This window comes from Humulus lupulus, chromosome 8 (assembly GCF_963169125.1).
Source record: "Humulus lupulus chromosome 8, drHumLupu1.1, whole genome shotgun sequence".
Classification (NCBI taxonomy): domain Eukaryota; kingdom Viridiplantae; phylum Streptophyta; class Magnoliopsida; order Rosales; family Cannabaceae; genus Humulus; species Humulus lupulus.
Genome location: NC_084800.1, coordinates 93,174,200 through 93,186,337, shown reverse-complemented (window position 1 = coordinate 93,186,337; position 12,138 = coordinate 93,174,200). Strand labels below are relative to the sequence as shown.

General features: G+C 38.4%; 1 protein-coding gene across 1 annotated transcript; it reads right to left on the bottom strand.

Moving 5' to 3' along the window:
* Positions 1-1,265: 1,265 nt before the first annotated feature.
* LOC133798138 (uncharacterized protein C6G9.01c-like) lies at positions 1,266-1,852 on the bottom strand. Its single transcript, XM_062236340.1, has one exon. The coding sequence runs from the start codon at positions 1,738-1,740 to the stop codon at positions 1,360-1,362; it is 381 nt and encodes a 126-aa protein (XP_062092324.1). The 5' UTR covers positions 1,741-1,852; the 3' UTR covers positions 1,266-1,359.
* Positions 1,853-12,138: the final 10,286 nt, after the last annotated feature.

The window sequence follows — 12,138 nt, the reverse complement described above, 5'->3', positions numbered from 1 at the left end:
AGAGTTAAAATAGTTTTTAGAGCTTCAAAAGTGGTTTTAAAAGTCCAACCAACTACAAATAAATGCAGTTGCAACTGATTTTCGGAGTATTCCGCATGTGTACTCGTGATACCGAGCTGATGATGAATATTGATGGGATTGTTCCAACTTTCAAATTATTAAGTCTAACAGTATAGAAGATTAATTAAAAAAAAAAAATAGATGTACTAGCGTTGAGGAAAAAAAATAATTGGAAGGCTTTGATATGATTTGGTGTTTGCTATTTTTCCCAACACATATAAGCATATTTCGTAATGTTAAATCATGAGATGTAGTCTTATTGGAAAATCCATTTTCATAAACCTTTAATAAAAAATGTATCGTATTTTGTTTTCATAACGTTTCTTAATTTTCATTACATTCAAATGGGAGAGGGCACTGGCAAGATCGTAAGCCCAACAGTTACTAAGTCTTAGGAAGTAAATTAAGTGATAGCCTAAGAAATTACTAAGCAAACCGAGATCGGTAGAGTGTGTGTTAATGCATTCCCACAATATGCAATTTTAGAGTTGAAACAATCAAATGACAACTCTTGGAGTCTGGCTTTTACTCAAAGTGGAACTGAATTCCTGGAATCATGTCATCACTCTACTAGTAAGGAGTAGATGATTCAGAATAATATTACTTGTGGACAACAAAGGAACACATACTAACTGAATGACAACTTATCACTACAAATTCACAGAGAAGAAGGAAGATGGATGGTGTTTTTATCTATCCTCTCAACACTATCCACAACCACAAGTAGTTGTGATGTGATAGGGAATTTGGTGGCCAAAACTGATGTTACAGGCAGGCAGCGCATTAATTATGAATCTTATCTTAGGCTTAGCATACCAAAGGTGGGCTGCCTTCAACAATTTCAAATACAACAATGCCTAATCTATTCCCTCCAAAAATATTTTATCTAAAAGTGAGTATTGTATTGAGTTGTCATAACTATTGCACTGGTTCATTGGAAGTGTGTGTGTGTGTGACCGTGACTGCTCGAAATTAATTGGTTCATTGGGAGATCTAGAGACTGGCAAACAAAATAATAGGCATTAATTGATTTAGAGTGTCTGTCTTTCAAATGAGTAAGAGTCAGTCACCCCTGTAAAACAGGAATACAAATTAAATATATTTGGCTACGCCTGTGGAAGCTGATTCAAACAAAACCCCTACTTGGCTAGGTTCTGAGTAGCAAAAATCAAGTGAGCAATATCTATAAATAAATATATCCCAGATAAACAGAAAAGACCAAATTCTTCTGAAATTTTACCAACACAAAAATTGTCATTACAATTAAATTAAAGTAGAAGATAAAAAAATATGTATAGTTTAAAAGCAACAAGAACAATCAAATGGGCAAAGCCGGGTACCTCCCGCATCCGAATTGTTGAGTCCTAATTCCTCTTCAGTGTACACAGCAATCCCATCCTGCGTTTTCTTTCTGGGACGAGAATCCGACTCCCAAAAACCACCTGATTTATCATCATCCTCCTTCCTCCTCGTCCTCTTCTTCTCCTTCTTCTTAGCTCCACCGTCCTTGGCGGGCTTTTGGGTCTTTTCCTGATCGAGCTTCTTCCGCTTTTTAGTGGCGAATATTTCGTCAATCTCGGTAGTGGGCTTCTTCGATGAAGGTTTATTTTCCAATTGCTTCACATCTTTCTCTTTTTCTTGCGGAGAAGAAGTTGTTTTTGATTTGGTCTTCTTTCCCATGAGACTATCTGAAAAGGAAGAGAAGTTGCAGTCCTTGATTTGATCGATAGAGGAGGAAGAGAGACAGTGGAGATGGGCGAGGCTAGGGCTAAGTAATAAGTGATTACAAAATATGCGTGTGAGAGAGTAGATGCTGTGCACGTGACTTTGTATAAACTTTTCCTCCATTTCTTTTTCCAAATTTACATTTTTTTTAATATTTACCTCGTAAATACTAAATTTTGAAGTGAATTTTACATTTATATATCTAGAATACAAATTATTTACAATAATATTTTCAATCAAATTATTTATACAAATATAGATAACATGTTCGCATAACATACTGAATTTTGAAAAAATTTGGAAAATCCTACTTGCCGAAATTTTTTATTTTTTTTAAGTTGTAAAAAGTTACATTTTGGTTGCTTACTATTATGATAGGATATCAATTTGTCACTTTTTTTTTAAGTAAAAACTTTATTTTTAGATCATATTATTTGAGTACATATTGATTATCTTCAAAACTTATTTGTAGACATCTTAATATATCAATTATTTATTTTTAGGTTATATTATGTTATCTTATTATTCAATATACATTTTGGCAACCTTCAAGCTTATTTTAGAAACTAATGAGTTGTCATATAGCATAATTAGTTACCATATAGTTTATTAATACAAATTAATTTAGTATACTACAAAGTAACTTTTAAATAAAAAAATTTAATAGATTTTTTTAATCTATCATATAATTTATGTCTTATTATTTAGAGAAATTATAGTTTATGACCCAAAATAATAACATCAAGAAGCTAAGGGCATGATTGGTATAGGATTCAATTGTGATTTTATGTTTTCAAAATTTAAAAATTGTGGGACCGACAAATAAAACTTGATTGGTTAAACATTTTTGGAAACTAATTCCAAAAACAACTTCAATTCTAATGAAGGATTTTGAAAACAAAAATTTTATGTTTGTAGTATAATCTTACTTTTTAAAAAAATATATATTTTTCTTGCTAATTTTATTTTATTTTTCTTACCGTCTTGATTTTTTTTCTTTTGTCCTTTTTACAAGTCAATTTACTTTTTAAAATTTTTATCTATATAAATTTAGTAAAATAATTAATTATAAAATCATATAACAGAATATAATTTAATTCTAATTTACAATATATTTACTAAAAAAATTCATTGATCAAATAAAAATTACAACAAATAAATAAAAAAATATAGTTTCACTTCAATTATTATTATACCAAAAATATATATATATATATATATTACATATTCAATTTAGATTTTCTACCAAAAAATTAAAAATAGTTAACGGACAATACATTCAATCACATTTTCATAAACATATTTTCAGACACTAAATCTAGATTCTTTTTTTAGAATCATACTTTTTTAAAATACAATTTTTAAATCACTAATCAATCATACCCTAAAAAAATATAACTATAATTTATAAAAAAAACCAAAGTTAATGACAATGCAATATTGTTATGAATTTAATTAATACACTATTATTAAATTTTAATTTATCAATATAATTAAATTTTATTTTCAGCTAAACCAATCACGTATTCAGTTTCTGTTATATTTTCAAATTTAATCCCAATCACAGATTCAATTTTTTAAAACTCAAAAACAGTTTACTGACATTGAACAAATCACATTTTCAGAAACATGTTTTCAGTCACTAAATTCAGATTTTCATTTCAGAATCCCACTTTTCAAAAATATAGTTTTCTAATCGCGAACCAATCAGACCTTAATGTCTTCATTTTTAAAATTGTAGAGAAATAACCCTTTTACATTGTTGATTACCTAAATTGCCATTTTCTATAATTTTATTTATTTATTAAGGAGAGTATAACTTTAATATAGTGGTATATGTATATTAGTTTTATTTAATTAGTTTTTATTTTAAAGTTATATTGATTTTTTAAAGTTTTTTATGGGTTGTTGGTATATTATTTTCCAACTAGTGTATATGTTTTTTGTGGTATGGTATATCATTTTTTTAGATGATATTTAGTTTCTATCTTATTATACATAATGGTAGTATATAATTTTGTATCATGATATATACATTTTAATGGTAATATATAGTTGCGTTACCATAGTATATACATATTTTAGTAATAATTTTGTAAGTTTTGATGGTATATTAATTTTATTATTCAACAATCCATAAAAAAATGAAAAAAAAAATCAAAATAACTTTAAAATAAAAACTAATCAAACAAAATTAATATACATATACTATAATATTAAAATATTTATAATAAAATAATAATTTGTTAAATGACATATTTGGTAATATGTAATATTAAAAAGTTGGTTAGACTATTTTACTACAAAATTAAAAACATGAACATTTACTTACTTTCACACACCATTAAGGGCCATTTTGCACCAAGCCCCTATTATTTTAGATATTTTTACGTTACCTTCAACTCTGTTTTAGAAACTAATTAGTTATCATATAGTATAAAAAATTAATCCTATAATTCCAAGTTACAATGAATAGCTTATTAGAAAATGATACTATTTAGTATACTGCATATGTAGCACCCACATTATTTTAATAGCATATAACCATTAATGACATTATTGCATTACATATCATACAATATTTATAATTTGAACATATGCATATATTTTATAAGTGTTTTCATGCATAAGTATAAAAGTTGTGTATATAGTTGTTATGTGTATGTTCAATATTATTAACCTTGTGACATTTGAGTTGTCTTATTATGGGTGCTTGATGTGCTCAAGATATGAGAAATTATGAAAAGTATATACAAGACATGAAATCAAGTGAGAAAATTGAGATAAAGAAGTCAAAAGATGTTAAATGATGAAATATAGTACAATCCTTATAACTAACATTTCGGGGTAAAATTAAGTATTAGTGGATTTACCAAATGGATTTAAGGTATGATAAGGGTCTCATTGATGTAATAAAAATAGTTTAAGAACCCTTGGATCAAGTCTTGATGGGAAGTATACATAACTAGTGGTGTTTGCACAAAGTCAAAACGAGTTTAACATATGTGCGCAACGCTCAGTCGGGTAAGCAGAACTATTGGGTATGAACTCATAAGGACCTAAAATTTGGTGTGAGTGTTCTACACACAATGAAATGTGTCTATCTGATCATTAGGTCGAAAGTATTGAATTGATAAAGTTTTTATAAGTAAAAAATGTAAGATAAAGTGAAAGGTGTCAAATTTTGATACAATAAGGCCAAATCATTGAAAATAAATGATTATCATCATCCTTACCCATTTACCACGAACTAGACTCTGAAAAACAGAGAGAAAAGAAAATAAAAAACATTTATTGGCTGGCTTGAAGATTTTCTAAGGAGATCCAAATGAAATTAAAGCCAAAGAAGTGGATTAAGCTTAGTTTTGAAATTTTTATAGTAAGCTCTTGTACTTGGGAGTTAGATCACTTTTTTAATTTTTATGAGAACTTAAATATGGTGTTTTATCTTTTTTTATATATTTCTTGGTGGTTTCCAAGACTTTTGATGTTTAAAAAATCTAGAAGAGACTATTTCCGCCGAAAAGTTGCTCGATAAGTGAAATTTTATATTTTATGAGGATTTTGTGGTTTTTGGAGTGCAAACTGATTATTGGTGATTTGATTAAGTTTCTAAGAGTTTTAATATGTTAATAAGTGCTAAAGTATCTGTTGAAACTCATTTAATTTGGTTGACGATCTTGGAAATTAGAATTTTACCAAAATCGGTATATGGTAATTTGTGATAAATTATGTTGGTATTTGAGATATGTGGTTATGCCAGATTACTTGATGATGTTTACTGAGTCATTTAATATTTGGGGATAGGAAAAAGTTAAGGGGAAACTCTGTCAAAATTTATCCAAGTGACTAAGATAAATCTAACGCTCGATCTAAGTGGTTTAATGCATTTTAGGCATGAATTAGATATAAATTTGATATGATGTTTTATGGATATTTTTAAATGATAGTTTAATGCTTTGTTTCCATTATTATGGTATGAAATTGAGTTTTATAAATTGGGTGATAGTAATCTAATTAAGTGTTGAAATTTCTTATGGTCATGATTATGATATTATGATGATTTTTGTAACGTCCCAAATTTGCTATAAAGGCTTAGTGCCTTGATTATTGTGTCACGATGACATAATTGAATGTTTATGTGTTAGTAGGATTTAATCGTGATTATATATGTGCATTTATGAGTTATATTATGATATGACTACTTATGAATGTTTAGATGTATTAAATATGCTTATAGGCCCATTTATGTAAAAATGACATTTTTCGTAATTTTGACTCGCTTAGGGTATATCTGTAATTATGTGTGTTTTGTGAGTGTGACCGCATTATTTTGTGTATATATTTGAGATGTGTGGCACGAGGCAATCCTAGTGAGCAATTTGGCAGAAAAGTCACGTCGATGATTTATACCTGGCTCGGGGTAAGCCTAGGGGTATTTTAGTAATTTGGTGAATTACCAAGGGTATTGGAGTATGAGTTATAAATGAGGGAAAATATTGATTTTTGGAACATTAGTGGGATTAATTGGGAATCTTAAGTGAAATTTGAGGTTTAGCAGGAAAGTGGTGTCAAATGACCATTTTGCCCTTGAGGGCATTAAAGAATTTAGGTAAAGGCTAGGGGTGTTTTAGTATTTTCCCTAGTCTTATAATAGTTTAGTTACTTAGAAGCTCTCAGAAGGGAATTGGATAAACTCACGTTATCTCCCTCTTGTTCTCCCTCTCTCTCACTCTACTTGGTTCCAAGAAGAAGATTCTTGAAGAATTGATCTTGAGGCAACCCTTAGTGGAATTGAAGCTAGTTCTTGAGGATTAGACGCTGCCAAGCTTTGGGAATCCAGTGGGGGAGTTCGAATTCTAGGAGGTAATCTCAGTTTTTCAAAGCTTTTAGTTTTATTTTTGGTGTTTTGATGAAATCCTCGGGGTTTGAGTTTGGTTATGTTTTAGAGGGTTTTGATGGTTGTAGTTTGTGTTTCTGTGTTGCTGGTGTTGTTATGATGGTCAAAATTGGGTTGAGAGTGGGTTTGGATGGATTTTGGATCGGTTTGTGATTTCTAGAATTGCATAATTTATGGGTTCATGGGGTTGCGCTGCGGCGCTATTCTTGGAGCACCACGACCGACATGAACTCAGAGGCATTGGGGGGGGGGGGGGGGTTCCTCTGAGCCGCCTTGGCGCCTGGTAGGCAGTGCCACGACGCATGTCCTGTGCCTTTGCGGTTTGGGCTTCTCTGACTAGAGGAGCGCTGTGACCCTTCAGGGGCGGGTCGCGACTCTAAGTGGGGAAATTGGCCAACTAAGGTTTTGAGTTGTGTGGACGCAAAGCTAAGGGCTCGGGAATGATTCTACTACCCCGTGGATGCTGAAAATCCACCTTGTTGAGGAAAATGAAAATGATCTCACGACGCTCCTAGTGGAAACGTGGGGGCCCACCCGTCTCGCGAGCCTATAACCCACATCTCATGAATGGCACCTAGGGTGCTTCGGGCGTTTCGTGCCAAGGAGGTCATATGGGCGCGTCGAAGGTGTCGCAGGGCCACGTCTCGCGAAATGCCACCTGGGGTGCTGCGGGTGTCTCGCGCCAATGGCCCAAGAGCCCAGTCTTACGCCTCACCATGCCTTGCCCTGCACCTCGCGAGACCCATCATCTCGCACGCCTCCCCTCGCGACACCACCTGGGATGTGCGTGCGCTGGGCCTTGCGACACCACCTGGGATGCGCGCGCGCTTGGCCTCGCGACACCACCTGGGACGCGCGCGCAGGCCTCGCAACACCACCTGGGATGCGCACGCGCTGGGCCTCGCGACACCACCTGGGACCCGTGTGTGGCCTCGTTCCAAAGGGCCTAGGCCGGGAGCCATCTCGCATGGGTGCTCCCACAGCCTCGTGCCCATGTTGCTTCAAGGTATATATGACACCCCACGCCTCGCGGGTGCTCATGGTGCTAGGACCTCCCCATGTCCTCGCGAGACCTCACTAGCCTCATAGCATGCTATACCCACCTCGTTGAAAAGGCCCTACATCACTTGGTGAGGTTGGGGCCCCCAATGAAATACACCCTCTCCAATTAGCCAATTGGGACCACTTACAAGAAAGCCAACCAGACATGTCGTTCAAGGTGGCTCACAAGAGACAAGAAATACGACCAAGGTACCTCTAAATAGGTACATACACGTCTGCAAGGATCAAGGCATAAACCTGACACCTGTACCCGACAAGTAGTGGCGGTAAGGGGTAGTACGAGGAGTGGCAACACCACATCCACGCCTCTGACATGCACTAGAGCCGACCACCACTCTCCCAACACAACTACACCTGATACCACTTTCCTGACAGTGTACTTGTGTAAAATCTGGTCCCCTGGACCACACTGTATCAAGGGCCATTAGAGCCTACTATAAAGGGAACCCTTCTTCAACATTGGAGGGGGTTGGAAAAAACATTGTAGCACCATACCATAATAAATACAAGTTCTTTTCACCATTTGCTTTCTGCAAGTATTATCTAAGTTTCTATTTAGATTTTTGAAGTTCTTCATTGGTAAGCTCTATACTTTGATTTTTCTAATTTAACTTCGTTGATGAGTTCTCACCATCAACAGTTTGGCGCCATCTGTGGGAAGAATAAGTGTCAAGCCATTGTTCTTCCGTCGATTATGATAAGAAAAAGATGCCACGACGTTCTAAACGATTGAAAGAGCTGCGAGAGGTGGAGGTCCATCTCGACGGAGATTAGCTAAAAGCCTCTATGAAGGATCCTCCTCCACTTGCAAACGTGGAGGCCCCAAAGGAGCCTGAGATTCACGGAGATGAAAGGGAAGCCTCATCCCCGGCGGTCCCACCTGAGGAGGATCATCCAAGGCCAACGGCTGCCCCAGCAAGGGGCGTCGGTGAGTTCCTGCCTCCAAGGCCGCCGCAGGCGCCAAGCTTCGATTGGTAGGATCCAGGCCCATCGACGCGCAGGCCTGACAAGCACCCTCGGGTCCACTCTGTGAGCTCGAGTTCTAAGTCTCGATTCTACGAAGACGAGATACGTGAACTTCACCGTGAGAACCAGAGGATAGAAACCACCCTAGAAAACATGCAAGAGGTGCTAAATGGCCTGTTGCAAGGGAGATCAAATGTAACACTCCCTAAGCAGAAAGAGAGAGGCCAAGAGGGGGTAGAAACCACCGTCCCAGCAGACGATGGAAGGACCCGACTCTCCACTAGTAACACCCCTCGAACGAAGCAGCACGAACGTTCCGGACCACCGAAGTAGCCCCAGGGCCTAGAGCCGAAGACCAACGCTGCCCCTCATAAGGATGCCGAGGTCACCTCAAGGAGAACACCCCTAGATTTACGAGAAAAACTCAACAAAAAGAGGGCGGGTAAAAGGACCACGCCTCCTATGGCGCTCCCGGAAGGCAAAGGAAATGGGGATTCTAACCCATCCACGCTGAGAGACTCCTTGAACAAGAGGAGACAAGACCTGGACACAGAAATGAGGAGCATACGAAGCAAAATCATCACCGCCTCTGGAGGACAAGCCTTTGAGGATGAGTTCGACCATGAGTCGCCCTTCATCAAGGAGATCCAAGCCATTCGTCTTCCAGCCAACTTCAAGGAGCCCCATATGACCTCATATGAAGGAAGCACAGATCCTAAATACCATCTAGATGCATTTAACGACCTGATGAAGTTAAGTGGGATTAGTAGCAGGGTCAGATGTCATTGTTTCACTGTCACATTGAAAGGACCTGTGTACAAATGGTTCAAGAGACTTAGACCAGAGTCCATCAGATCTTGGCAACAGTTTTCCGATGAATTTCTCCAGGAACACCACGCCATGCGGGACTACACGATGCCGGGCACCAGCCTCGCCAACGTGAAGAAAGGAGAAAATGAGTCTAAAGAGCTACATTCACAGGTTCAATATGGAGGCAGCCAAAGTAGGGAGTTTGACCTGTAGAGAGCTGAAAATGGCCATCACAGTCGGAGTACGCCCGGGAAGCAAGTTATGGGATAACATGCTCAAGAGGGAGGTCACAGACTTGGACGACTTCTACGAGCAGGCGCAGAAGTATATTCGCGTGGAAGATGGTCACGAAAGCCTTAAGGCCGGAAAAGGCCAGTCGCCACCAAAACCCTCAATCTGAGAAAGCCAAAGTGGTACAAAGAAGAAAATGGTATATGAGGGAACGAGGGATGATCAACCCCAGAAGCATCAGCGCTCTGATGAGCGCAGACAGGGCCCCTACACCTTTTATACTGACCTCACCCATGCGAAAGAGCATATTTTCGTTACGAACGAAAACCAGGCCCTTTTCAGAAGGCCCCTGCCAATGAAAAAAGACCGGTCCAAAAGAGACCCCAACAAATATTGCCAATATCACAAAGATATCGGCCACACCACCACAGAATGCAACCATTTGAAGGTAGAAATCGAGGAGCTTATTCGTAGGGGACATTTGGGAAGATATGTTCGCAAGGAGAACCAAAGGCCAGAAGAAGGAGCATCCTCGTTGCGGGCGCGAGAGGTGGCCCTGGAAGTACAAGGAGAGGTCAGGACCATCTTTGGAGGGCCAGGATTCGGGGGTGAATCAAGGAAGGGACAAGATAAATATGCATGGGAGGCCAGATGAAGTCCACCACCGTGCGTCTTAAGTCTGGAGCAACGCCCTCCGAAGAGTTTTAAGGGTGAAAATGACTCAATAACCTTCACTGAGGAAGACGCCCGGGGTGTACATACCCCCTAGTGTTGACTGTCCAGCTTGCTAACATGAGGGTGCATCGGGTCTTGGTGGATAACGGAAGCTCTGCGGACATCTTATATCGCCCAGCTCTGGAGAAGATGGGACTAAACATCTGACACCTAAAGCCTTGCAGTACCTCTTTGTATGGATTTACGGGAGATTCAATACAGCCCCTAGGGGCAATCGAGTTAGCCATCACTATGAGAGAACAGCCCAGACAAACTACCATAATGGCAAATTTTGTTGTGGTAGATTGCGCCTTAGCCTTCAATGCGGTATTAGGGAGACATTCCCTAAGAGAATTGAAGGCGATAACTTCTATATACCACTTAGCTATGAAATTCCCAACTCCCGGGGGAATAACATGCATGAAAGGAGAGCAGAAGGAAGCGAGGGAATGTTATAACACATCCTTCCGCACGACCACAAAGCCATCAATGCCTATGGCGATGGTTGTGCATGAAGGCGCGAACCCGCACGAATTAGACCCACGAATCGCAGAAGAACCCAGAGCTGAACTAGTAGAGGAGTTGGTGGAAGTCACGGTTATGAATGAGCCATTAAGAAAGTTAAAGGTAGGAAAAAACCTTGTGGGTGACATGAAGGAGAAGCTGGTAGAATTCTTAAAAGCCAACCTCGACGTATTCACCTGGAGTCACGAGGATATGATAGGAATAGACCCAGCGGTCATTTGCCACCATCTGAACATCGACCCAAAAGCAAGGCCGGTGAGGCAGAAAAGGAGAGCATTGGACCCAGAAAGATACGCGGCCCTAAAAGTGGAGGTTGACAAGTTGAAGGCAAATGGGTTCATCCGGGAGGCATTTTACCCACTATGGGTATCAAACCCAGTGCTAGTCCCGAAGCCCAACGGAAAATGGAAGACTTGTGTGGATTTTACTAGCCTCAATAAGGCCAGCCCTAAGGACAGCTTCCCGCTTCCTAGGATAGACCAGTTAGTAGACACCACAACGGGACACGAACTACTTAGCTTCATGGATGCATATTCCGGGTACAACCAAATACCCATGAACCCGGCTAATGAAGAGCACACTTCGTTCATAACAGACAAGGGGCTGTATTGCTATAAAGTAATGCCCTTTGGTTTAAAAAACGCAGGTGCCACTTATCAAAGGCTGGTAAACAAAATGTTTGTAAATCAAATAGGAAGGAACATAGAAGTATACGTGGAAGATATGTTGATAAAGACAAAGAAGGCGGGAGAGCTCACCAACGATCTCATGGAAATGTTCGACACCCTTCAAAAGTTTAGAATGAAGCTGAATCCACTGAAATGCACCTTCGGGGTTTCGTCAGGAAAGTTCCTGGGTTTTATGGTGAATTCCCGAGGTATCGAGGCTAATCCTGAAAAAATCAAGGCCTTGCTGGAAATGAGCCCACCATGAAGCAAAAAGGAGGTGCAGTGCTTAACGGGGAGAGTAGCAACCATCAATAGGTTCATCTCCAGGTCTACTGACAAATGCCTCCCTTTCTTCAACATCCTAAAAGGGAACAAAAAGTTTGCTTGGGATGATGAATGTCAGGATGCCTTCACCAAGCTAAAGGAACACCTTGGAAAACCACCCCTTTTGGCCAAGCCAGAAAAAGGAGAAAAGTT